We start from the raw sequence: 26460 nt of genomic DNA on the forward strand, positions 1-26460 counted from the left end.
GAGGATCTATAAATAAATAAATAAATAAAACTTAGGCCTTTTGGCTGCTGAGTTTCCCAGGTTGAATGGCCCTGCTGCTCCTCAGGATACCAAGGGGGCAAAAGGCTTTGCCTTCTACTTGGTAGAGCAGGCTGCTCACCTGGGGAGGATCTATAGAGAACAAGCAGGGAAAGGCTAAAATATGTTAATGAAAACTTTACTAGCAAAATGTATGTACAGATTTAATAAACTACAAAAATGTTTTCAGATGAAATGTCGTCCTCTTCCATTGTGTGTGTGTTTGTTTGTTTGTTTGTTTTCCCTGTGGCCTCTCTATTTGCCTTCGGTGGATGTCTTTGAAAGCACTAGAGGAAGGAAACATGGTATTCAAGAGGTGGCTTGTGCAGAGAGGCGGTTGCTTTTGCTGCTRCTCTCAACCATTGTGTTAGTAAATGGAAGCTTTTATTTTTCCTGACTGACTTTGTGAAAATGCCTGCAGGAATTCATCATTGAATTAGTTGGGTTTTATTTGGTTTATTGCTAGCGTGACCTTTCTGGCTTGGCTTTGCATGGGGCTCTTAGGGCAGTTAGAAGTTTTTCTTGCCCTTAGTGCTCCTTAAAACCACCAAAAATAAAACTGATAGAGAGCAAAGCTACTAGTGACATTTTTACTCTGTATTGTTGTTTACAAGCTTGGGAAAGCCAATCACTGCTAATAGCAAAGACTTAATGATACAGCTTTTGGCACTAAAAGTCATTTCTTAAATTTGTTTCTCTCCCCTTGTTATTTTTTCCAATGTTCTGCAAATTCTGTACTTTGTTGCTATATTGGCATTTGGGCAATAGTATTTTTTTTTTTCAGCTGGCTGCTGAAATGTTCCCAAAAAGGCACAACGTGGTGCAACTTGCTGTTTCAGTGCTCTGTTTCAGCTTGTACTGAACATGCTTGTGTCCTGATTAGGACTCCTGTGTCTGGGCAAAATGCAGTTTTGGTGCTGTTGCCAAAATGCTCATTCCCTTTCAGCTCAAGTGATTTGAATGCCAAATTATTATCCTATTATATACCCTTTGAATGATCCACCTATAATATTAAAAGTASAGAAATTAAGTGGTTTGTGGCAGTGGTTTTTAATCTCCCTTGAGTTGTGGACTCTGAAAATACCACCTTCTTGTCAACAATTCAGTAGGATCTGGTGTTCCCACATACACTGACAGAGGACAAGGTGGAAGCTCCTGGTAACACGAGGGCACACTGCTGCTTCAGTTAACTTCTTGTCAAACAGGACAGTTGCCATATGGAGCAGTCACAGTTTATCCTTGACGTCTCTGGATCCGCTTGCTATTTTTTTTCCCAATAAGTTTTGGGTTCAAGCTGGTGGCTGGCTTTCTTCAGCGTGGCACAAGGCCTGTACTCTGGAAGCTTGGCCACCACAGTTTGAGCTATACCTGTTCAGGTGTACCTGACGTCTGGGACCTGGCTCTTGCTTAACATGTGGTAAGTGGGTGTTTGAACTGGTTTCTGCGTGGTGTGAAGAGGAGTCACATCAGGGAACTGTGCTCTTACTTTCAGTCAAGGGAGGAGCTGCTGCTGGAATGACTGGAGCTGCAGCCAGCAGCAGCAGTTGGGGGCCACCACTGCTTTTGGACCCCATGAAGGAGCATTTTCCTTCTCCATTGCCTGTCTTCTGTTTGTCCCTGTCCCTCCGAAAGCTCCCGTTTCAGCAGAATCTGATGGCAGGAGCAGCAGCGGTGGCCGGTCCCTGCTGGGAGCCATAGCTCCTGCCTCTCCTGCAGGGCCGCCGCGCCTGCTGCGTGTCCCGGGGCTGGGAGCAGGGACAGGCCTGTCCCCCGGCAGCAGGAACAGCTGCCGTCCCCAGCTCCCCGCATGGCCTGGGCTGCGGTGGGCACGGCCAGTGCCACAACCGGTGTGGCCGGGGCTGGGGACGGATGGGTCAGGGCTCATGGCTGTTGCAGGCTGCGGCTGCCATGGCAACGAGCTGCCGAGCATGGAAGAGGGGACAGGTAATGGAGTAGGGGGGGACAGGGAGCCCCTGGCGCCCGGGAGCCCCTGGAAAGCGGGGGCTGCTCCCAGCCCCGAGCACCCGCAGCCCTCAGCGCTGGCGGTGTTCGGGGTCCTCCCTGTGCCCTGGCACCAAGAGGGGAAGTTTCCTTCTCTGTCCCCTGGCTCAGGCCTGGAGGTTGGTGCACGGGGCAGGCCTGGGGGGCACCAGCTCCCCTCGGATCCTCTGGCTCCCACTGTGAGTTGCTGACGGAGCAAATAATCTGGAAAGCCRGAGGTTTGCAAGGCTTGTCCGGAGCCTTGTCTTGGCGAGAGGTGGCGCAGGAAAAGGAAATCTCTTCCACAGCGGCGAATCAGCGGCACCGCCAGCAGGAGGTTCCCGTTAACCCCCGGGAGCCCGGAGCAGCTCCCAGCCGGAGCACAGGGAGGCCCGGAGGCCTCCAATGGTGAGTGCAGCCTGCACGGGCTGCTCCGGGTGCTCCGGCTTTGGCTGCACGGGCGGGTGGCCGCGCATCGCCCCAGCGAGGGGCCTTCCCTTTGTAACGAGGCACATTGTCTTTCTCCGCAGGCTGTCAAGTCCAGGCGAGGTTTAAGAGGTGAGTGCCCTCACGCCGGGATCCGCTGGGGGAAGAGGGAGAGGGACGCGGGGTTTGCTGCAGCCCGGGCTCCGGAATCGCTTCAGGACCCTTGGCTTGGTRCTGCCTTGTGCTTGTTGTGTCGCTCCTGATCCAGTGCTGCTCCCCTGCACCCCAGACCCAGCAGATTTGCTTACCGAGGTCTAGTTTTAGGGATTTCCCTGAATCCGGTTCTGGTTTCCCCCCACCTGAGTACCTTGCTTGGAGGCCGCCAGCCTCCTGCAGCCCCTCGTACCGCAGCAGAACCCTTGGGTTGCCCATGGTGCTGCCACGGTCTGCTGCCCAGGGTGCTGCAGACCAAACCTGGCGCACAGCAGGTCTCAGAGGAGCAAGTCGGGCTGGCACAGGGGCTCCCTGGCCGCCAGCCCCAGCTCCTTCGCTCGGTCTCATTGCAGGCTCCATCGATGACGTGCTGGGCGACCTCCTCGGCTATGACGGTAAAAGACACCTTCCGTGCAGCATCCCTGCATCCGCAGTGCCCTGCCCTGCGGTGCCAGCCTGCAGGTCCTTCCTTCTGAACGAGCTCCTCTGGGCATGGGGCTTCCACGGTCATATCCCCTTGGGATGGACGGGACAAGCAGCCTCCTTCCTTTTGGCTCATTCAAAGTGAAACAGGTTCCCATAACCAGAGGGGACAAAGCAGGGAGCAGAGCACCCTTTCCATTGTCCAAAAGGTCGTTGAGCAGGTTGGGCATTGGGTTGGAGTGGTCAATGCAAGGTTCATCCAACAACGAGAAGCTGCTGGGGTCCATAAGGAGATGGCAAATCCCCCTTTGGAGCATTTAGGTCAGGAATATGTTCGTGACCAGCGTCTTAACCTCTCTCTGCTCAATTTCCAGATGAAACCCCAGCTAAACCTGCCAGAGCTTCCCAGGCGGCCGGGGGCAGCGGTGGCAGAGCCCGGGGCACCAGCTACCCAGCCAACAAGAAGTGAGTAGCTCCCAAACACGCCCCACTTGCTTGGGGAGCTGCAGGGGCTTCCCAAGCCCTTCTGCCCTGCGCCATCCTTGGCAAATCCTCTGTAAATCTCCTTTTTCATGGTTGTTTGCTTAAATATCACAGTCCCAGCCTGAGTGTCACTTTCCATGATGCTGTTCCCACATTGCCACGTGGGTGCGTGTCCCTGTGCTCACGGCTGCCCCAGTGTGGCTGTGTGATCCCCAGTGTCCCCTGCCTGGCCTGGCCCATCAGCCCTGGGTGAGCGCTGTCCCCAGGATGGCACACAGCCAAGTCCTGGCCAGGGCTGGCATCTCCCCATGCCTCGTAACGTGTTGGTGCGGCATTCCCAGTCCTGGCTCACACCACAGGTCCTTGCTGGAGGAGGATTTCTTCAGCAAACTCCCTGCCGAGGACATTGAAGCTGTGGAGGTGAGCTTGAATTTTGGGAGGGAGCCTGGGAGTTCCAACCACCTTAGCGGGCTCAAGAGATGGGACAGGGAAGCAGGAAGAAGGTGGCAGAAGGGTTTCTAGTTGCCCCGGGTGGGATGGAGCGAAGGCACGGAAGGTGCTATCAAACACATCCAAAGCCTGTCCATCCATCTGCCTGATCTCTCCCCATCCTGACACGCAGGAGTCTGATGTCTCAGACGCCGACCCGCAGGCTGTGCTGCAGACCCTGAAGGTAAGAGCATGTATCCACCACTGCAGCCATGCGAATTCGTGCCCATCAAGCACTATGAATGTGGGCAAGTGTTGGCAAGGAAGCGGCCCTGGGATGGTGACAGTGTCCCTCTGCTCCCATCTGTGTCCTGTTGCTTTCAAGGACATGGACGACATGGAAGCAGATCTCCTGGGAATATCAAAACCCCGTTCAGCGCTGGGAGAAATGACTGTGAAAGACCCTGAGAAGCGTGACCCTGCAGGAGGAACAGGAAATCCTGCAGGGAAGTTGCCAGCTCCTAAGAAAGGTGAGAAGGAGGTTCTGACTATGGACATGCATGAAACGCTTTCATTTGAGATAAGGAACAAAGAGGAGGCTTGCTCCCTAAAATCCTTTCCCTGATTCCTTTTGAGAGCTGTCACAGACAGAGTTATATTCAACCCCAAAGTGGTTGTATTTAAGGGTACCTGTCATCTGTGCTGCTCTTCTCCTTTTCTGCTTGGAAGGAGTCCCCTCCTGAGACCTGCAGCTCCTGGGGCCTCAGGGGACTTTGTGTCACAGCTAGTGGGTGGTGGGAGGATGGGGCAGCTCTGTCTCTGAGCACAGCCCTCTTTCTAGAGGATTCTGCGCCTGTGATGGAGAAGAAGCCACTCTCGCCTCCCCCTGCTCCCCGGCCCTACAAGAAATTTAACTTTGAAGGTAGGTTCCCATGCCAGGTCTACCCCAGACTTCTGGGGCAGCTGCAACTCTGACCTCGCCATTTGCCTCTCGCTGAGGGCTTGGGTGGTCAATGAGATACAGAGGCTTCCACCCCTGCATCACTAGTTCAAGTCCAATCCCATAGAAATGCATCTGTTGAGTGTACGAGGTTCAGAGACTCAAGAGCATCCATGGTTCATGGTGTTAGGAGTAGCAACCTCTAGTAAAGAGGGATTTGGGGAAAGTGTCAGTAGAGATACCGAGGTCAAAGCTAGTCTGGAGGCCTCATTGCAGCATGTGCCTGGCAGTGCCGAGAAGATGCAGTCTCAACTCGGCTGCCCCACAGAGCTTGGGCTCAAGAACAAGCACTGGGATTGGTTTCCCTCTCACTGTAGCTCTGAAGAAGGCACATTTGGTGCCCAGTATTTCCATGGGCACATGATGGGGTTAACTGCTTGGCTAAATGATTTGAGGTTTGGGGGATTTTTTGTTTGTCTTCTTAATTCTAATTTCTTTCCCCTATGGGGTCATTCCTAGATTTGGATGATCCTTTGGCAGGACTTTTATCTGATGAGGAACAAGATGCTCCCAAGAAGCCTACCCCATCCAGCACTGAAAACAGCTCCGTGAAAAAGCCAGATCTGAGCAAAGAGAAAGGTAAGAAGGGATATTCTGCATTCTGCTTGGGCTAAAAGAATAAGGAGCCTGAATTAGTTTGAGTCCAGCCTATTCAGCTGGATAGTCCCATCTCTTATTAACCAGTATGAATATCCATGAAGTCATTTTGTAACGGAGTTACTTGGGCAGCTCGCTCCCTGTTGGATGTTCCAAGTGTGCTGCAGGTTATGGAAGTGACCTTTCCTTCTGGGCAAGCTCCAGTCTTACCTTTGAGTCCACCCAGGCTGTTATGTGTGAGGCCTAAGGAGGACAGCTTTGTTGGGTCAGGGTTAGGGTGGCTAAGAGTGTCGCCAATCCCTGCCAAAGTGCAGCCTCTGGATTGGATCCAGCTGCTCTGTAGCTCTTATGAGCAGCAGGCTCCCCCGTCCCTGCAGCTGGGACACTGACAGGAAGGGCCACAGGTCTGCTGGTGCCCCAGCAAGTCCAGTCTGCTGCAGAGATGGACGCAAGCAGTGGCTGCTGGGTTGGGGCAAGGATTAAGGTGTCTTGAGGGCTTGCAGACTTGGGGAGGGCAGGATTTGGCCCATTGGGAACATGCAAGACTGCAACACTGCTGGAAGTTACCAGAGCTGGAAATGCCAGTGCGAGTGACACCAGCAATGTGCCAGCTCCCCAGAGGATCTGAGCACGAAGCAGCGCTGCTTCAAACTCATGGTGTGGACAGTGCTGGGGGAAAGGGCCGGCCGGGCTGCCACAGCCCCCCGTGAGCCCCCCTGAGGACGCTCGCTGCTGCGGCAGTGATCCCGGCTGCAGAGGCCCCGGCCCCGCAGCCCCGGCTCGCCGCGGGCCCCGCGCGCAGGAGGGAGGAGCTCAGCTTTGAGGACGACGGCGATGACCTGATGGATGCGCTGGGATTCGGTGACAGCCSGAAAGGAGACACGAGGCAGGAGAGGAAGGGAGACAAGTAAGTAGTTCCTGGGTTGCAAAACGATAGCAGGGACAAAGCAGTGGGTGGTCTGTGTGTGCAATAGACACAGAGGCTGGGAAGAGGATAGGGCATCCCAAAGAGCTTTGAAACTTCTTGAGCAGGTCCTGGTCCAAGACAGGAGCTGCTATGCACGGTGCTGTACGAATGCAAGGTAGAGAGATGGGGCCTTCCCTTGGGAGCTCAGTTAGCTGTGCTGCAGCCTCCCTGCACCTCATYGCCAGGGGCTGTGCTGCCTGGTTTTCTTAGCACCTGGCATGCTAGAAACAGGGCCTCAGCCCACCCAACAACCCAAGAAGTGACAAGAGGAGCCTCATTTGGCCTTGGAGAACAGGATGGCCCTGGTAGGGCTGTGTATTGTCAACCCACCCTGGACTGTGTCCTCGTAGGGATGAGGTCCGTCCAGCCCGCTCCAAGCTGGACGAGTTACTGGGACGGGGCTCCGCAGCCAAAGCCTTGGAACGGCCAGGCCCAGCAGAGCGCAGGGAGTTCAAGCTGGATGCAAAATACCAAAAGCAGCCAGGTGAGCCCAGCCGGGGATGCGAGAGGGCCCACAGAGGTGCCAGCGTGGGCACTGTGACGTTGGTGGGACCGCAGGGCTGGCAAGAGGAGGAGGAGGGCGAGGGCCGGTGTCTTTGCAGCGTGCTGATTTGAGACTGCGTGTCTGAGCAGAGAAGGATGAGCCAGAGGATGAGGAGGATTTCGTCTTCGGTGCATACCAGCCCTCGGTGGCCTCAGCACCAGAGGGGAGGCCACCACAGCRGCAGCCGGCGAGGTGAGTCTGTCTGTCCCTCCAGCTGCACATTCCCAAGCTGGGTGTCCCCTCTCAGGCATGTTCATGACTCTCTCTCTGCAGCAGGTTTTCATCWGAGGGCAGCCATGAATCGAAGGTGGATGCCCCCACCAACCCGCCTCCTGCAGCTGGCAGGAGCCCCACACGGGGCAGCAGGGCTGGCGGCGACTGGCTGGGCCTGAAAGATGAGGATTTTCTGGACTCAGACCCGCCATCTCCAGAGCAGACCTGTGCCGTGGGGAGCTGCCCRAACACAGCCGGGCAACCCAACTCTGCCGGGCAACTCCCAGCCACGGAGCAGCCCGCGGGCAAAGCCAACCTGCCGGAGGAGGAGAACTGGCTGAGCGCTGCCTTGGCACGCAAGAGAGCCCAAGCACAGGTGAAGGAGAGAGGGACTGAGCCCTTGGAGACCCCAGGCCAAGGGCTGGATCCCCCCTCAGCCACCAGGTAAAGACCCACTGACAGCTGCTCTCATTCACTCTGCAGATGTCTGCTGAGGATCCCACAGGAATTAATTTTAAGCATTATTTTATCTCACATTGGGGCAAGAACACAAGACTTTGTGCCAGCTGATCCAGCCTGGAGTCCTTCACCCCTCTGGGCCCGCATCCTAGCCAGCAATGACAACATTAGCTTGACACCTCTGTAGCAGGGAGGAAGGGCAGCTTTGAAACACCAGCCATTTGGACTGTCTCTTCCCTTTCTGMTCAGGATGGGAAAGCCAAGGGAATGCCTGGGGCAGGGAGATCACATGCAGGACACACRGGGAAACATTTCCCCATGTTGTGACACTGCTGTGCCTCTTTCACCCATGTCTTTGCCCAYGCAGGCACCCCGTCCCCCAGCCCAGCATCCCAGAAAAGACATCAGCTCTTCCAGCAGAGACCAGAAAGGAGGATCCCTCCAGAAGTGCCAGCGTCCTGGGTGCGTTTCACATGGACAATGGGTTTGGGCAGCAATAGCCAGAGGATTCCCTCAAGGAAACCAGCAGGGTGGCCCTTGGCCAAGCGAAGACTGCCCAGGCTTTGGCCAGTTCCCACCGCTGTGTCTGAATCATGGGTATGTCAACTTTCCAGCTTCTGCATCCTTATTCCCGGGAGAGCAGGAGACACCAGGRCCTGTCACGCTCACTCAGGTAGGTCTGTTGGGGCCATGCTCCCTGGGAGAGGTGCAGGACCACGAGCATCACCTGAGAAGCATTTTTATAATGCCCTGGGCGTATTTATATATTATTATTAAAAAGGCATCAGGGGCTCCMGTTTATAAGCAACTTTTCCTTCAATACTGGCATGAAGATGCCCTAAGATTGTTTCTAGGGAATTGAAGGGGAATCAAAGACTTGAAAAGAGAAGACAGCACGTGCTTGGTCCTTGAAGCCTCCATTTCTAGCCTAGCTGGGCCTCCTTGCAGTGGACTCATTTAGGACCCACTGGGAGAAGGTTGGAGAAGGGCAGAAGAGAGACCACAGCAGTTGGGGATGTTACCCTGGAAGAAGGAGACTTCTTGGAGAGGTAGGCTCAGTCCAAAGCCTGAGCACATCCTTGCACCTCCACAGGCTACTGTTCCCCGGACACATGTGCCAGCAACAGCACAGCTGCAGGTGAGGGACACRTGCTTCCATAGGGTTTGCTGGCCATGCTGCTGGTCCTGAGCACCTCGGTCCTCTCCCTCCCACAGACCGAGCCGCTGACCTTGGGCTTGTTGCAGGGGAAGGGGCCGGGGGCTCCTGCAGTCCAGCTCCCTGAGGACACGATGGGCTGTCAGGCAGCGCTGCTCAGTGCCCAGGCCCGCGTAGCAGAGCTGGAGAGCCAGGTGAGACCCATTGCAGGGGCCTGGATAGGGCACCCAGTGGGAGGAGAGGAGCCATTTCTGCTCCAAAGGGTATCAGAGTGACAGGGGAGCGGGGAAGAACCTCCTCAGCAGGAGGTACCTGGGGCTGCTGAGTCCTGCTTTGGAAGCTCTGTTCCCATGCCAGACTGGATGGGAGGACATGTGTTCCCAGCGCAGCACAAGGAGCTTCCCCCCTGGGTGTCCCGCAGGTCCGGGCACTGGAACTGGAGCGGATGCAGCAGAAACTGTTGCTGGAGAGTCTCCAGCAGCGACACCAGGAGGACTTGGATCTCCTTGAGAGCGCACACAAGTATGGCTCCTTTTCCCTCCTGTGCTGAGTCCTTGCCTACCACCCTGCCGGTGCTCCCTGGGGTGGGAGCATAGGGGAGAGATCCCCAGATCCATCCCTGCGGCAGGCAGGCATGTAGCCACATTGCTGCTGGTAAAGAGCAGTCCTGGGGAGAGCTGATGTGWGGGTCTGCTCTCACCCAAGCTGTCACACATGTGGCAGAGATGACAGACAAGTCCTACTGCCAGCAAGCCTCAAACCAGGGCACCTCATAGGTGGCAGCATGAGAAACGAGGGCTCAGATTGCAGACAGCCGGTTGCCCCACGCCTCCGTTTCCCCATGCCCACAACAGCACACGCTGGCACCCCAAAGTCCTGGGTGCAACTGGGACAGGGAGCAGCAGGTTGGGAGTCCAGGTGGGAGCCCCACGAAACCCACGCAGCCGCTCATGGGTTTCACAGGAGCCGGGTGAAGGTGGTGGAGGAGACGTGCGGGCAGCAGGCAGAGCGGCTGCGGCAGGAGAAGGAGCAGCTGGCGGCGCAGCTGGCGGCGCAGAGCCAGGCGGCGGAGCGGGCGCGGGCAGAGCTGCTGGCGCGGCACCAGCAGCAGCTGCTGGCCCTGGAGCAGCAGAGCGCRCAGGAGCTGCAGCGCCTGCGGGAGCTGCAGAGGTGAGCGCCGCGCGAGGCCACCATCACGGCACCCACCTGGGGCCCGGGCAGTGGCTTGGGCACCCTGGGAAAGGAAAGATGAAAGGAACTTCCCCTGGGTCCCACAGGACATCCATCCAGGAGATGCGCAAAGACCATGAGGAGCAGCTCCAGCGGCTGAAGAGGCTGAAGGATCAGGAGATTGACGCAGTGACCAGTGCCACTTCGCACACCAGGTATCAGTGGCCTGTGCAGTCCCCCCACATGGGTTCCCAGACACTGCATTCCCTGTCCCACAGGGAAGTGCCCCAGACCTCAGAGTCCTTGCCCTCTTCCACTGTTTGCTGCCCCTTGCRCTCACAGATTTCACAGGAGAGAGGAGGGAAACTGCACACGTGTCCCTGAATCCAGGACTAATGTCCTCAACACCAAACTGACTCCAACCTGTCAGTGCTCCCCTTAGGAGCAGTAACATCTTGTTTCTTGCAACATGGAAAGACTCAGAGCAGCGGGACAAAGCGCATTCCCCACAAGTGGCCTCTCTGCAGGTCTCTGAACGGTGTCATCGAGCAGATGGAGAAGTTTTCCAGCGACCTGCACGACCTCTCACACCGTGTGGAGGCCACGCACCACAGCACCTCCCAGGAGCTGGCCATGGGGGCCCAGCAGCGCGACAGGCAACTCAAGGGTAGGTCTGCCTGGTGCCAAAGAGGTCCTGAAGGCACCTGGGGTCGGGAAGGCATCAGCATTAGGGATGGTGCCCCCCATGGTAGGTTGATTAGGGAGCCCAGGATGGCTAAGTCCTGGCTCCATGAGACACCTGGGGGTGCTCCCTTTACAGAACGATGTCCTGCAGATGTGCAGCAGGCAATGAATGCAAAAACATACAGATTTTCCATGAACATGTTATGGGCAGAGAAGTTCTTCCCTTGGCATCACAGAGGGTGGCAGTAATTCACGGCACATGTGGGGAAGGTTGGGATGGGATGGGATGGGATGGGATGGGATGGGATGGGATGGGATGGGATGGGATGGGATGGATGTCCTGCAGCTCGCATCAGCCGACAGATCCCAGCCCTTCTCTCCCTGCAGTGCTCCAGGACAGGCTGCTGCAGCAGCAGAGGGACATGGAGGACGAGCGAGGCCGACTCCAGGAGGTTATTGCTAAAATGGAGGCGAGGCTGGGCGAGCAGACTCGGTTGCTGGAGCAGGTGAGCCCACCTGGTACCTCTGCCTGTGCTGGCCCTATGACCACTCTAGGACCATCCTGCACACAGGCAAGCTTGRGCAGGCTGAGGAGCCCAGCTCTGACCTGGAGTTATGTCCATGTCCCCTCTGTCTCCSGGCCCAGGAGAGGTGGAGGGCAACAGCCGAGCAGTCCAAGGTGGAATCGCTGCAGCGCTCACTGGAAGAGCAGCGGAGAGTCATGACCCAGCAGCTCTCCATGGAGCGGACAGAGATGGAGAGAGCCAAGGTGAGACATGGACATCTCCACACGCTTCTGAGATGTCTCAAGGGTCCAAGCAGGGCCACACTTGGGGCATGGTGGAGGAAAGGGCTAGAACATCCCTCCTCTCTGCTCTATTCTCTACTCCTCAACCCCACGCTCAGTCACTTGGTGAAGTGACCAGTCGTGATCAGACCAACCATGAGGCACATGCGTGCAAAAGGCTGTCGTGTATGTGCATGGTACAGGCTGGCCAAGGAGCCTGACTTCCCCATGTAGACCTCATGTCTGGTGCCACATCCTGACCAGCCCATAGACATTTTATGGGATTCAGTGGCAGAGATGGGTTAGAGGAGGAAATGATGTGACTGTGGGGCTCAGGGCTCTCACTCTCTCCTGCATCCCTCTCCCAGAGCGCGTTGCTGGAGGAGCAGAAGTCGGTGATGCAGAAGTGCTCGGAGGAACGCCGCAAGCTGGCGGCCGAGTGGGCCGAGTTCCACACGCAGCAGCAGCTGAGCAAGGAGCGGCTGGAGCGCGACATGGACCTGGCCCTGCAGCGGGACTCCCAGAGAGAGGGCACCATCCTGAGCCTCGCCAAGGTACCGCGGCAGAGCCCCTGTCCACAGMACCCGGTACCGCTGGGCTCCCTCGTGGGTCCTGTTGCAGAAAAGCAGGGAGAGAGTGAGCTCTGGATTCAGAGGTTTAGAACAGAGACATCTCATGGGGTCAGTGGCAAGAAACTGGCAGCTCCCTCAGCCTGTTTATGCATTGGTCTTCTAGCATCAGTCACATCTGTGTCTGCCCCTTTGGTTGGGAAGAGTTTGAGCAGCCAGACCAGGCACAGCCACCTCCATGAATGCCCAAAGGCTGGTAGCCAGCAAGGCGATGGGGACACTGTGGCAATAGCTGGTGGCTTTGCTCTGCTCCCCAGAGCCGCCTGCCAGCTCAGTGGGGACAGATCCCTCCCACCACCAGGGAAGACATGGGATAGCAGCAGGACAGGCAACATCTCTCATGCTGCTGCTCRCCCTAGGAGCAGGCAGAGCTGAAGATCCGGGCCGGTGGGTTGAAGGTCAAGGAGGAGCAGCTGGCGAGGGACAGGGAGCTGCTGGAGCAGGCCTGGCAGGAGCTGCGGCTGGAGAAGGAGAAGGTGAATCGGGCTGCGCTGCGCGTCCGGCAGCGGGTGGAGGAGATCGACACCATGAGCAAGGTAAGCGGGAGCCTGCTGGCCGCACATCTGTGCCCAGGACAGACCTGATTTAAACTCCACCACCTCAGGATGGATGTGAAACCCCAGCTTTGCTGCTGGTTTGAGTGTCCCTATGGGCCAATGTGGCCATTCCCATCTGTCCCAGGTGACAATGACACCTCCACATCAGGGAGCTCTGATCCCTGCTGACTCTGAGGTGCCCAACAAGGTGATGATTGTGCCAACAGCCACATGACCCTCATCCCCTGTAGAAACTTGATGCTTTTGCAGCAGCGCATGGGAACTGACCCTCTGTGGGCAGCTCTTGCTGGGATGGCACCAGCAGAGAGAACATGGGAAAGTGCAAGAAGGGGTTAAGGAGCGTGTGGAGCAGCCCTAGCAGCTGCCCCGGGGCAGCGGGGGTCTCTCCCGCGCTCCTCTCCAGCGCCTTTGCCTTGCAGCTCTCGGCCCAGAAGTGCGAGGAAGGGGAGCAAGCGCTGCGGGAGGCCCGCAGGGTAGAGTCTGAGCACCAGGCTCGACTGCAGCTCCTGCAGCAGCAGCTGGAGCAGCTGAAGCAGCAGGAGCAGCGTCTGCACCAGGCAAAGCCCCTTCACCTTSCCCTCAGCCTCGGGCTGCTGTGCCAAGGACCTGGACCTTTTCCAAAGGCCTCTCTCTCCCTTTCTCCCCGGGCAGGAGCGGCTGAGCATGGCTCTGCAGAGGAGCCAGCTGCAGCAGCTTCGCGAGGAGCTGCCCAACAACCCCACGCTGCTGCTGGCCACGGCCCAGGACGTCAGTGTCCCTGCCACGGGCCTCTCCAGCACACTGTGTAAGGGCTCCTGCATGCTGCTGGTGGCCATGGGGAACCCATGCTCATGTTTCACTCCTCATGAAGGTTGGGACATTTCTGAGGGCTGTTTTGGTTGCCCCATATATAAACCTCAGGGCTGGGCTGGCCTTGGCCTCCCCATACTCTCAAGGGGTGTGCAGTTGAGCTCTCTGAGCCAGGGCAGTGTCRGGATGGGGCACAGGGTGCTGGGAGGGAAGAGGTGGGTAGATTAAAGCCTGGTTTTGGGGGGAAGTTGGGAAGGATCCCACTGCAGGAGCACACAGCCAACAAAACAAGGATGCTCCAGTGTGTCCGTCTATATGACTCCTGGTGGCAGYGTTGGTGCATGCTCAAGCTCTCGTTCCAGGCTTTCCAGCTCCCATCACAGCGTTCCCTAGGTGCAGCCCAGGTGCTAGCAGGGACAGCCTGAGCAGGGCAGGCCCGTCGGAGCTCCACGCCAAGCTGCTGCTGCTGAAGCACAGGGCTCAACAGGTGAGCGCCAGGGGGACTGGGCTGGAGCAGGTCTCACAGCAGCCTGAGGGAGCAACCGCATGAAGCCAAATTCYGCCCTGACAGAGCATGGGGTGGGGAGGACTCAGAGCAGGCAACAGCTCCTTCCTCCGCTATAGCCAGAGGAGCGGCACCAGAAGCAAGGACCATTGGCTTCCTTCTTCACCACTGCTCTGTGTCCCTGCTGGGCCCTCTCCCAGGCAAGGAGGTTGKTTGAGGCTTCCTCCATGGGTCTCACTGAAAGCAGGAGCTAACGGGCTTTRAGGGGGAGCCCCTAGGTGAGCTCCCTGGTGGAGCAGCTCCCTGCGTGCTGTGTGAGGGAGGGTTTGGGATACTTCTCTTGCCCATGAGTGACAACCCCAGCCCAGCATCCCATGTGCCCTGTGGCATCCTTCTCATCCTGCCTCCCCGCTCCTCAGGATCGTGATTTCTTGGAAGACGAGCAGTTCTTCCTGGAGACCCTGAAGAAGGCGTCCTACAACACTTCATCTCTGCTGGCCTGAGAGGAAGTCRTCCCCACACCCTCCCCGAGGGACCTGCTGCTGTGCCATACTAGTGGGACAAAAGCAAAACAAACTAAAAAACAGTAAATTAAAAAAAAAAAATCCAGTTCTCAGCTGAGACACTTCTGTTCTTTTACAAAAAGCCTCAAGCAGTGATGGTGGAGAGCATCCCCACCAGCAACCTCTGCGGTCTCCACTGTTGCCTCTTCTCCCCMTGCGGGAGCGAGGATTCTGCTTTTGGGGGGCTGCTGCCTTATGGAGGGGGGGTTGGAGCCCCCCCGGCTCCGAGCTTCCCAGTTGCTGCTCGTGCCCTTGGGAAGCCAAAGCTGGAGGAGCTCCCGGCCCCGAGCGCCCTGAAGAGCCAGGGAACGACGTCTGCCGGGCGCTTGCTCTCAGGCCTCGCGCCCCGTCCCTGCTCCCGGTGTGCGGCCTCCCGCCTGCTTCCAGTGGGATCTCGCATGGGGGTGGMGGAGCCACCGCCGGTTGTTCCCAGGGAACGTGCAACGGGGCAAGGGCGGGTAGGGAAACASCCGCCATGGCCGCCCTTCTTCCCGGGCCATGGGGCCTTTCCGGSGGGCACTGCTGCGGACAGCCCCTGTCGCCGTGGCAACGGGGGCCTTCCCCGGCAGCGCCCTCCCGCGCAGCAGCTGTCGCTATAGCAACGGGGTCCTTCCTCCGGGGTTGGCGCACGCGATGGCGGCGCCCATGCTGAGCGCGGCGCTGTACGGCGTACGGAGCGGGCGGCCCTTCGGCACCGCCGGTGAGACGCGGGCCGCGCGGGGGGGGGGCGGCCGCGGGCCGCGGGGGAGCCGGGGGTGGGGGCGGACACCCCGGTCCCGTCTCGCCGCGTCTCTCACCCCGGCGCCGCTGCCAGCCGCGCGGTGCCGGCGCGCCGCCCCGCTCGGGCCCATGCCCAACGAGGACCTGGAGGGCCGCGACGTGGAGGCGCTGCCCAAGTACCGCAGCTTCAGCCGCTACTTCAGGCTGGCCGAGGCGGAGAGCAGCAAGCCGCGCTGGTGGAAGACGTACCGGCAGTACACGGTCCCCGCGCCAGGTACGTGCGGTGGAGCCCCGCTTCCCGCGCCCTTCCTGGAGACCCGGGAAGGTCGCTCTGGTTGTGGATGGAGCCCTGCTTCCCCAAAGAGGCTCTAAGCCTTTGGCAGGGTTCGGGGGGTTGGATGGTTTGAGCTCGATATCATTCACCCCCCTGGTTTTTCATCTCTCTGTGAAGAGCCCAAGATTGACATCAGCCTGCCGCGTGAGAAACCGCTGCGGATGGAGAAAYTCAAGGAAAGAAAAAGGATCCTGCGGCAGAACCACCAGGATGCCGAGATGGAGAGAGCGGCGCGTCTCCGAACAGGTCCGTGCGCCATCTCCTCTGCGCCGGGCACGCGCTCCCCCGCAGTCCCTCTGTACCTCCGTTTCCTTTGCAGAGCTCATCCCTCTGGATGAAGTCAGAGCTGAGTGGGAGAAGACCTGTGGCCCGTTCCACAAGCAGCGCGTGGCAGAGCACTACGGGATATTTCGGGATTTGTTCAAGGAGGCCACATTCACCCCCAGCGTTACTCTGAGGGTGGGATACAACCAGGAAGATGAGGATGTGGTGCCAGTCTATCATGGGAACATGGTGACTCCATCAGAGGTATGTGGGAAGAGCTCGGAACATCCCCAGGGCTGTGAAAAAGCACTTTTTGCCCTGATTGCCACTGTTCCTCCTGGGAAATTTCTTTTACAAGAGTAATTCCTCTGTGAACAAACACATATATGTTCTTTAGGCATGATACGGGTAGGACTTTCTAACGAATTTGCTGTCTGTTGACAAGCTGGTGTTTTTAATGCTCCCCAAAGTCTTCGGGTGGAGCTGGGTAACTGTGGCATGGCTGTGTCTGCTCTGTGTGGCCCCTTGGCTGTGCCCGTGACCGCTTCGCCGCCTTTGCCTTTGCAGTGGTGACTTGGTCTTGATGGAAACTGTTGTCCAAGCAATTCATGTTCTCTTTATATTTACCATTTAGGCTTCCAGTCCCCCTGAAGTGTCATATGAAGCAGATAAAGACTCCTTGTGGACTCTGTTACTCACAAATCCAGGTGATCAGTTTGTTCTCTAAGGACTATATTTAAACCGGGCAGTTTCAGCCTGCGTTTGGACAGGAAGCTCTTGTTTCTTTCAGCTGCACAGTTAGAGAAGTTGTGATACCTGCTACATAGGGCCTGCCACCTCTGCTGTAGGTCCAGAGAACAGCTTCAGAGATTGCGTTAAGGGAGCTAAAATTTCTTTGCCTTGGGAGAAAGTTGTGTCTTCCAAGAGTGCTTCTGTGCCCCCGTGTCACTTGTTAGATGATGAGTGGATGTTTGCAAAAACTGCTGAGTTTTACCTCAGTGATTTACACCTGCAGGAAAGATATTAATTTCCCCGAGTCTCTGGAAATACAATGATATTTTGCCCAATTTGCTGCTGAGAAATGGGCCAGTGACAGCACAGGACCCATGTCGTAGCACAAGACCTATGTCACTGCACGGGGGAAGCAGTTCCCTGGCTCTGTCTTGTGTTTACTGCCAAACTCTTCCTTACCAAGCACGACTTGCCTGTTTTCATGTRCCCTCTCCCTTTGCAGACTCTCCGGGAGGTAGGTTAGCAATCCAGGAAACCAAGTTATGCTGAAATAAAGCAACTGTGACCCAATGTCATCCAGAAAGTTCTCATGATTTGGGGATTACATCTGTAGTTCTTGACTCCTCATTTTGAGCTTAGCTCTATAAGGATGAGTTTATTTTTCTATTTCAAGAAAAATGGTGGCAGGTTTCAAAGTGCTCTCTCTGTTCCAAGGGGATATTTCTGTTCTTGCTTTGAGGGTGATGCAAATACTGCATTGTCCCTAAGGCTCCCTTCTCTGTTGTTTGCACTTGCAGATGGACATTTAAGAGACACCGACTCAGAGTACCTCCACTGGCTGGTGTGAGTATTGCTCATCRGAGCTCTGTGCTGCTTGGCTCAGAGAAAACCCGGGCTGAGAGCGTGGAAACTCTTCCAACACTGCTTGGGAACGGATGTGTTGCCAAGATGATTCCTTCTGCTCTCTCGCCTCAGACTCGTTGCATCCCTGTGTTCTGGGTCCTGATAAAAATGTAGTAGTTCCAAGTGCTGTTGCTCTTCTACATTCAGTTCACTGGATGTGATTTCTTCCAGTAAAATTAGCCTCTACTCTCAGCATATTTCTTAAACGGGGAAAATAGTGCAGAGCCYAGTGCAAAGTGACTGGCAATCCTCTGTGAAACTTGTGATCCTAAGCKGGGGAAATGAATGGCTACGTAATGATGGCTAGTTAGGGAAATGAACTTCTTTCTGCTCAGGACAAACATCCCAGGCAATGACATCAAGTCGGGAAAGGAGATTTGCCATTACCTGCCCCCTTTCCCTGCCAGAGGAACCGGTTACCATCGCTTCATCTTCCTCCTCTTCAAGCAAGACTGCCCGATAGATTTCAGTGAGGATGTTCGACCAGTGCCGTGGTAATTCAGGCTTTCACTAGGACATTTCACCCTTACTTTGGATTAAAAGTTAATGCTAGTTGTTATTGTGTGCTTGTTGCTGCTGCAGCAGAGTGCTTCCTTTCAGCTTGCAGATTTGTTAGGGCTTTTCAGATTGCGTGTTGTCTGAAGCCAGAATCCCAGCCCTGCAAGCCCCATAAGAGTGTCATTGCCGTAAAGCAGGCTTTTAAGAAAGTGATTTGCCCTGCCAAGGGCAGATGTATAGARCTGAAGAACCAGAGAGATTTCTCCTCATTCTGTTTGTAAACTCTGGAATGATGTGGGGAAGTAGCATAACAGGATGCTGCAGGAAAGGAGGTTCACCTTAGCTCTTGTGCTTGTGTCCTGCTTGCAGCTACAGTCTCAAGATGAGAACCTTCAAGACGTTTGACTTCTACGAGAAGTATCAGGACCACATGACCGCGGCAGGGCTGGCGTTTTTCCAGTGTCAGTGGGACTGTTCYGTTACCCAGATCTTTCATCAGCTTCTCAGTAAGAAATGCTCAGCGCYGGGGTGCTGAAAGGGGCCTGTTTGTGAGCTGGGACGTAGCTCCTGGGCATCAAGTGCACAATCAGTGAAAGAACCATTGGTGCAGGCTCTTCATTGATCCTGGCTGCCACTGGGGCACCTAGACCCCTTATAGCAAAAACTAAGGATTTATTGAGTCGTCCTTCTCCATTCTAACAGCTGTTTGAGGTTAACAGCTGTTAACAACCTCTAAAGGCCATTCTGAATGAACATTTTAAAAATAGTAACAAGGGAGCCCTCACTGGGAAGTGCTTAACCAGCCCTGATCTCGTGCACTGGCTTGGATGCATGTGGCAGCCCCTGAGAGTGGAGGAAGGGGGCCAGGGTTGGTATCAAAGCCGCTAACATTCTCCCTGCCCACTTTACAGATATGAAGGAGCCGGTGTTTGAGTTTGTGCGGCCGCCCGTGTACCATCCTCCGCAGCAGAAGTTCCCACGGCGGCAGATTCTGAGGTACCTGGACAGGTACCGAGATACCAAGGAACCCACCTACGGCATTTACTAGGGCCTGGCCTCCCCTCGCCGTGCCCCGAGGCACCCGAGGACACAGGCCCAGAACGTGGGACTGGCGGCTTCTCCCTGCGTTTGCAGAACTGGTGTCAGGAGCAGTCTGCACCTGCAGAGAAAGACACCTAAAKACACCTGGAGCTCTCTGGCTCGAGGTTCTGTTTTGCTGTCACTACTAGGAAGCAACTGAGAGCAACAGGCGTTGCAGTGCTGGTAATTGTGTGGTCATAAGGCTACTTAAGAGCCTGTTAATGTTTGAGAACAAATCTATGTGTGGGCTGAAATCTTGCTACTGTGCCAGAGCTGGTRAATAAGGGCGCTAGGGTAGAGCAGCAGAGATGCTCTGCCGTGTTTCTCTGAAGGTTCAGAGCGCTGGTTTTGTCCGTTTTACAGTGCAAGTGGAGCTAGCCTGACCCTGTGTCTTCTCTTCCACGTGCTGCAGTTCAAGACTGTGTTGGCTCTTTTTTTGTACAGTCCTCTTAAAAACCTGAGTCTGATTAAACACCTTGTGAACAACACTGGAGGTACTGCCTTGTCTTCACTGGTGTCCCAGCCAGCGGTGGGGTAGACCTGGGGAGTTCAGTGGGCTGCACCAGAGAAATGGAGCCCTTCCCCAAGGGCTTGAATCTCCTTCAYCACCTCGATGGCACAGGGAGAGAAGAGCACAGCTAAGTGTATGCTTAGACTATGCAAGAGTCTGCACAAAGGGAGCTTTGATGCTGCTCTTCTCCCAACAACACGTGCACCCCAGTTTTCATCCCTTCCCTTCCTGAACAGCCCTAAGGCAGATCTGTGGAGCAGAGACAGTGGTGGCCTGGCAGCCTTCTGCTATCCCGTACCCAGAGGGTGAAGATGATGCTTCCTGTTCTGCAGGGCACGTAGTCCAACCACAGTTCATACATTTTAAATAAATCCCCAGATACCARCATGTTCCTGCCACTGCAGTTGCCTGTTCGTAACTGCTTCCCGGCAACCTTATCCAAGGTTCCTCAATTCCTAGGGAAACAAGGTACCACGGTGAGCAATGCCCACCTGCTGATGTTGCCCAGGGCCATTACTAGCTAGGTAATGTGCTACTTCATACTCTCTCTTTTAATATTTGATCAGAATTTGCAGGTTTTGACAAGAGAAGTATTTTGAGGGCTGCTGCTTGCCTTGGCTGAAGTTGTGTTGCGACATGCAGTGAGTTGTGACAGATCCCAGCTCGCCCTCCCAAGATCAGGAGTGGTCCAGGCTTGTGACTTGGAGCTTGTCCCTGATAACAGGAGCTCCTCTGATCTCCTACTACTCTGACCACAAGTGCAGACCAGCTGATGAGTAGCGTGTGTGTACAACAGTAGTATGTCCACAAGGGTCTGCAGATAAGGTTTGGACTGGAAAGTTGATAGTGCTTCTCCCTGAAACTGAACTGGGTAAATAACAATATAAATTCCATGTGGGCACTTCCAGGCAAAAGACTCCACCAGCCATCTGAGCCAGGGCTGATGGCCAAGGTGAGGCCTTCCCTGCATCTTGGGTTGGAGATTGACTGATGGTGTGGAAAGTGCATGTAGATATAGTGACAACGGTGTCTGTCTCTCTTGAGCTTGGTTAGCGAGAAATAACCTGTTGGCTGCCCTGAGTGGCACATGCCAACTGCAGGAGCTGTTGTGTAAGACGGAAAGGTGCAAGGGACCTGGCACCTTGTAAGATGCAAAGGTGGAGGGGACACAGTCAGAATGTCCAGCTGGTGGCATGTGTGACGGCCTGTCAGTGCAGAGGGAAGCAGCAGGTGTCTGCAGCAGTGGCGGGTGTCCCTGCTGCCTGCTTCTGGGCTGGCAGAGTCGGACTGAGGGCTCTACCACGGACAACTGTCCTTGAGGTGCCCAGGGATTGCAGTGCACATCCCTGCGCCTGGGGCAACAACTGCTGAGGACCCAGGAGTCCCTGCCAAGGGCAAGAGGGGAAACCAGACGCTGCGAAACACCCCTCTCCATGCCAATGTGCACAAAACACAAACACTTCCGTGCCGCGGGCGAGCGAGGCTCAGCGGCGGCGCAGCCGAACCGCAAGTGGCACCTGCCGGGTGTCTCTTTAAGAGCGCCTGGCTCTGTGCCTTGACCCGCCTCTGGGCTCTGTCCTCCCTTCCTCCTTTCCCCATCCCTTCCTCCTCTCCCTGGCTGGGTTTCTCTTTCTGCATCCGGTTCCGGCATAGCGGCAGGGCGCCATGGCGTCGCTGTCCTCCCAGAACCTGGAGGAGAAGCTGGCGTGCTCCATCTGCCTGGAGCTCTTCTCCAACGCGGTGACCTTGCCCTGCGGCCACACCTTCTGCCACCRATGCATCAGCGACCACTGGGACAAGCAGGAGGCCTGCGGGGCCGAGAAGGGCTACAGCTGCCCCGACTGCCGCCGGCACTTCRAGCGGCGCCTGGAGCTGCAGAAGAACGTGACGCTGTGCAGCGTGGTGGAGCTGGCGCAGGCGGGCGCCGAGGGGCTCGAGGCCGCGGGCGCCCAGGGGCGCGAGGCGGCGCATGGCGGCCTGTGCCCGCGGCACGGGCGCCCGCTGGAGCTCTACTGCGAGGACGAGCAGCGCTGCATCTGCTGCGCGTGCACCGTGGGGCAGTGCCAGCGGCACCGGCGCGTGCTCTTCGAGGAGGCGCACGCTAACAAGCAGGTGGGGAGCCCCCCCGGGCACCCCCGTGTGCGGCTGGGGGGTCCCTGTTGAAGTAGTAAGGGCGGGGGCAAAGGGAACACGGGGGCGCTCCCACGGGAGCCCTCTCAGCTGGTGGAGCCCTCACAGGCTCTGTCACCAAGACTTGCACAAAACCAGCAGTGCTGAGGTAAAAAATGACGCTGTGCCTCTTCACAAGCCCAGATCTCAGGGAAACAGCTAAAACATGAGGAGATCCAGCCCCATGCCTCGTTCCTCCCTGAGGCCGCCCGCTGCCTCCGTGCCCCCACAGGGCGCCGCGCGGGGTGACCCGCGGCCCTCGCTGCCGCACGCTGCTCGTGCCCCCTTTGCAGGCCCTTCTGAGGGAAGCCCTGGAGAAAGCCCGTCAGGAGGCAGAGAGGATCGAGCAGGCCATGCAGGAGCTGGAGGAGCAAACGCGCAGCATCAAGGTAGCGGCACAGGCCGACGCGGCGCCCGGGCGAGGCTCGGATGGAGCCACATCTCGCGTGTCTCCCCCACGCAGGACTCCTCCGAGACGCTGAAGTCGGTGGTTGTGAACAAATTTGGCTGCCTGGAGAAAGCCCTGGAGGACTGCCAGCGGCAGACGGTGGCCAGGATCGAGCAAGAGCRGGCAGCGGCGCTGGGGCAAGCGGAGGAGAACTGGAACCACCTGAAGGACTGCCTGGATGCCCTCAACCACCACAAGCAGAAGTCAGAGGACCTGCTGGCCTGCACCGACAAACGGACCTTCCTTGAGGTATGGCCCTGGCCATGRTGTCCCTTATTGTCCTGCTCCATCCCCTTTATTGGTGCCTGGGCATTCCCAGCTCTGTTCCCTCCTGGAGAGGAGGAACAGGGCCAACCCCTTGGAGCTGCTGATCCTCCCAGGTCCAGCTGCATGGGTGTCTGTCCATCGCTCCACAGGAGTTTCCCCTGCTCCCTTCTCCAGAGAGCCCTGCGGCAATGCCTCCCGTGGAGTTCAACGTGGGCATGGTAGAGCCCCTYGCTGAGATCCTCACGGACATCTCCAAGCTCTTGCTAGAAAACTTRCCCAGCTCTGTGGCCCCTGCTGACCCTGTGGCCCCCAAAGCTGCTGACCCTGTAGCCCCAGGTAAGCCCCCTGCACACAGGTCTTCACGCCCCTCTGGACTACAGTCTTTCTCCAGCCAGTTACATTGATGGGGACACAGCTACTGGACATGAATTGGGAGAGGGACATTTGTCTGCTTTCCAGCAGGCAAGTATCAATGGGATAACACGTGCTATGTGGCTTCCCTGTGCACCCATGTCCTTAGTGGCTTGGCCAAACCACAGTGATACCAGCCTGCCCCAGGCTTGGATGTGAAGGATTTCCTCCTCCTCCTCCTCCTGMAGCTGGAATGAGCTTTTGGGGCAGCATCATTTGAAATGCTCCCTGCTGAGCAAACCTCAGCTCTCATGTCCCCCTTGTGCTGTGCCCTCTCCGCAGGTCCAGTCCAGCCCGAGGTGCCCGTGGTGGAGAAGGCAGTGGCCACTCTCTCCCAGTGCCAGCTCCGCACTGAGCTTCTGAAGGGTGAGGAGCACAGTGTGGGGTGGCTGGCGGGGCACAGTGCCGTGCTGGGGTCCCCAGCTGGCCTTGGGGACAGGGCAGTGAATTCCCCCAGCTGGGACCAGCTTTCCAGCAGAAACCAGAGCAGCTCGTGCCTACATTCTGGTCGGTCCCTGCAGAGTGTGGCTGGTATCAAGATGCCCCAGACCTCACCCCGTTTCCATCCTGTATTATCTGCTTCCCTCATCTGTGGCTTTTCACCCCGGCAAGAGCAATGTGCCTGTGCCCAAGGTCACTTATGTAGTCACGTCTTTTCCCCAGGACCACATTAGCAGTTGGCGCAGCAAGCGAGCCCATGGGGACAAAGTGCAGCCGGGCACTGAGCTGGCGGGCACTGCTCCCTTGTCCTGGGAATTCGCCCTGGGTGCTCCCACCTGCAATCCCACTCTGGGCACAGCCTCAAAAGGGGACACGAGGCCAGGCTGTGGCAGGAGGAGTTAATGTAGCCGGCGCTGACGCCAGCAGCTCCCTGCAATAYCATATTTGCTCACGCAGCGCCTGGGTCTTCTCCCTGCTCTGTGCACACTACMCTCCATGCACCTTTCCAAGCTCTTCAAGTGCCTTTTTCCCAAGCCCACCACTGAGCCCTTGCACCCTCGCAGCTCTGCTAGTTGCTTTGTGCCTTCCCTGTAGGGACAGGGCAAAAGCATCGTCAATCTGCTTTTTCAGGGCTCATTTCTCAATCCTTTCAGCACACAGGCAGGCCTGGAGGAGCCAGGCAGGCCTCGCATCTCAACCCACTTCCCTTCCTTTCACCCCAAAATGTGCTCTGAGTTGTTTCCGTCCTCCTTTGGGGCAGCCCTGTACCCTTGAACGGTGCTGCCAGGGGGAGCAAAGGGGCAGGACCAAGGCCACCGCGGAGGGTTTTGGTTCTCCAGCCAAGGCCTCACTCTCCTTCCCCTTCCCAGACCACCGCAACCTGACCTTCGATGCCGACACGGCCAACAGGTACCTGCGGCTGTCGAGCACAAACCAGAAGGCCAAGCACCTGCGCAGCGCGGAGAGCCCGCGGCAGGAGCACGGCGCTCGCTTCGAGCTGTGGCAGGTGCTGTGCGCCCAGAGCTACAGCCACGGCCACCACTACTGGGAGGTGAAGGTGTCCAGCCACTCTGTCATCGTGGGGGTGACRTACGGCGGCATCTCCCGCAAGCAGCAGCCGGGCCACAAGTTCAACATCGGCCTGGACGGTGGCTCGTGGGGGCTGCAGGTGCGGGAAGACTGTTACCTAGCCTGGCACAAGGGCCGCTCGGAGAAAATCCAGGAGCGCTTGTACAAGAACCTGGGGGTCAGCCTGGACTATGGCAACGGGGTCCTCTCCTTCTACGGCCTCGGAGACAAGACGCAGCCCATCCACACGTTCCACCACATCTTCACCGAGCCTGTCTACCCCGTCTTCTGGCTGTGCGAAGGGCGAACGATCACGCTGTGCCAGCGGGACTGAGCCGGGCTCTCCCAGGAGGCGCTGAGGCGGGAGTGGGTGCAGTGATTTGAGTAMGACAGGGAAGGACTCTGGGTCTGAATTGTGCATGGAAACATCCTGATGCTGGCACACGCGAGGGCAGGACCAAGAACGCGGTTGCTTCGCCAAGACGCCCTCGCGGAGGGGCTGGAGGCCCCCAGCCTCTCTGAGCTCCCATGGCTGGTGCCCACGCAGGCAAGAGGGAGGCAGCACCAGTCAGAGAGCAGGCGATGGGGAGGGTGCAAGAACCTTCCTGCTTCTCCTGGCCCAGGCATCAGCACCCATGCCAGGAGCTGTGGGGCAAGGGGATGCTGAAGAGCTGGGATGAGGGAAACTCRTATGAGACCGATCCTGCTCTGCCTACCTGTCCAGTGCTCACCGTGAGCTGTGCTGCCCTTCGCTTTGTACGTAGCTGCTTCTCACGAGTAAAGTTCTATTTTCCTACTTGTTTTGACCTCTTCTGGCAGGAGCCATGGGACCACAAGGCACTGGCAGGGGCAAGCGGAGCCGCCCAGCTCCAGTGCTTGTCCCTACATGGCCCTGTCGTGCCCGGCTGTGTCCCGGAGAACCATGACGGGAACCAGCCTCTTCAAGCGGCAAAAATAGAAATTCCCTTAGTGGCGGTGCCGGCACGATAAGGAAACCTGCTTTCCTGCCTCAAGGTTGTGTCGGCGCTGCCCGAAGTCCGCGGCTTCGACTGAAGCTTTTCCAAGGGCGRGCCAGCGGAGCCACATTTCTCCTGCTGGCACAGCCTCATCCCCGAGACTGGGATTCCTCATGGACCGAAACTGGGCACTCGATTCAAAGGAGCTGGGATGAATCACGGCTGCTTGTTTGCTTTGAGTCGGGGGTGGGAAGGGGGAACATAAAAGGTGAATTTCTCTTTTCTTTTGTAAACTTGTGTGTTTAGTTTTACTGGGATCACTCCGCGCCTTCCCGCTTCTCCCAGCTCCCGTGTTGCAGCAGATCCCAAGGTGGGGCAGGTAGCTGGGAAAAGATCCCTACGGGACCAGGAGATCCCCTGGCAGATCCCTTTGGGGTCGGGGGGCAGTGGATCCCCAGGGAAGCGGCAGATCTGTCGGAGCGGATAAGATTCCCGCGGGCAGCGCCCCCGAGAGGGAGCAAATTGGGGGGCGGGGGGCGGTCCCGGGGCAGCCGCGCGCTCGGGCCGGGCCCTCCGGGAGGCGGCGGGGCCGGGGGCGGAGCGCGGCGGGGCGGAGCGGGGCGGCCGCCCCTCGGCGCCGGGGCCGGGGCCGCGCAGGGATGGAGCGGGCGGCCGGGAGAGCCCGCTCGGGCCCCGCCGTCGCCGCTACGAGCGCAGCGCTGCGGCTCGCGCTGGCGGCGCCCGCGCTGCCCGAGGGCCCCTTCGACTGCCCCATCTGCCTCGACCTGCTCAAGGACCCGGTGACGGTGCCGTGCGGCCACAACTTCTGCCAGGGCTGCCTCGGGGCGCTCCGCGAGCGGCCCGGCCCCCCCGCCGCCAACGGGGCGGCCCCCGCCGCCGCCCGCTGCCCGCTCTGCCAGGAGCCCTTCCCGGCCGCGCTGCGGCTCCGCAAGAACCGCGCCCTCTGCGAGGTGCTGCCGCTGCTGGGCGCCGCGGCCGCATCGCCCCCCAAGGGCAGCCCGCGGGC

At 57.6% G+C, this 26460-nt stretch overlaps 4 protein-coding genes and 1 long non-coding RNA gene across 5 annotated transcripts in view; all 5 read left to right on the forward strand.

Moving 5' to 3' along the window:
* Window positions 1-2399: 2399 nt before the first annotated feature.
* FBF1 (Fas binding factor 1) lies at window positions 2400-14625 on the forward strand. The gene is made up of 29 exons (XM_026046753.1): window positions 2400-2445; window positions 2568-2595; window positions 3030-3071; window positions 3474-3564; window positions 3942-4002; window positions 4205-4255; window positions 4397-4541; window positions 4853-4933; window positions 5471-5590; window positions 6365-6515; window positions 6926-7059; window positions 7209-7311; window positions 7393-7776; window positions 8159-8253; window positions 8406-8464; window positions 8753-8929; window positions 9037-9141; window positions 9369-9469; window positions 9911-10117; window positions 10225-10332; window positions 10645-10784; window positions 11189-11307; window positions 11448-11570; window positions 11957-12142; window positions 12577-12753; window positions 13194-13331; window positions 13426-13558; window positions 13926-14050; window positions 14488-14625. Exons 1-29 carry the CDS (start codon window positions 2443-2445, stop codon window positions 14569-14571), a joined length of 3471 nt encoding a protein of 1156 aa, XP_025902538.1. The 5' UTR covers window positions 2400-2442; the 3' UTR covers window positions 14572-14625.
* LOC112953680 lies at window positions 7998-8542 on the forward strand. The gene is made up of 2 exons (XR_003250596.1): window positions 7998-8253; window positions 8406-8542. It is a non-coding gene; the product is annotated as an uncharacterized LOC112953680 (long non-coding RNA).
* Window positions 14626-15264: 639 nt separating the features above from the next.
* On the forward strand, window positions 15265-19639 carry MRPL38 (mitochondrial ribosomal protein L38). Its single transcript, XM_026046915.1, has 9 exons — window positions 15265-15331; window positions 15446-15625; window positions 15803-15931; window positions 16005-16213; window positions 16584-16656; window positions 17479-17524; window positions 17920-18078; window positions 18452-18588; window positions 18994-19639. The coding sequence occupies exons 1-9, from the start codon at window positions 15265-15267 to the stop codon at window positions 19128-19130; spliced, it is 1137 nt and encodes a 378-aa protein (XP_025902700.1). The 3' UTR covers window positions 19131-19639.
* Window positions 19640-21338: 1699 nt separating this feature from the next.
* On the forward strand, window positions 21339-25667 carry TRIM65 (tripartite motif containing 65). The gene is made up of 6 exons (XM_026046772.1): window positions 21339-21785; window positions 22136-22231; window positions 22306-22539; window positions 22707-22893; window positions 23251-23334; window positions 24279-25667. The coding sequence occupies exons 1-6, from the start codon at window positions 21339-21341 to the stop codon at window positions 24809-24811; spliced, it is 1581 nt and encodes a 526-aa protein (XP_025902557.1). The 3' UTR covers window positions 24812-25667.
* Window positions 25668-26086: 419 nt separating this feature from the next.
* The window catches only part of TRIM47 (tripartite motif containing 47), a gene marked incomplete at its 5' end in the record, with an annotated part of 8055 nt that continues 7681 nt past the window's right edge, over window positions 26087-26460 (forward strand). Inside the window, one exon of the mRNA XM_026046773.1 lies at window positions 26087-26458. Coding sequence (XP_025902558.1) covers window positions 26087-26458 — 372 coding nt within the window. The remainder of the gene's footprint in view (window positions 26459-26460) is intronic.

Source organism: Nothoprocta perdicaria, unplaced genomic scaffold (genome assembly GCF_003342845.1).
Source record: "Nothoprocta perdicaria isolate Ctin4 unplaced genomic scaffold, notPer1 scaffold_46, whole genome shotgun sequence".
Lineage (NCBI taxonomy): Eukaryota > Metazoa > Chordata > Aves > Tinamiformes > Tinamidae > Nothoprocta > Nothoprocta perdicaria.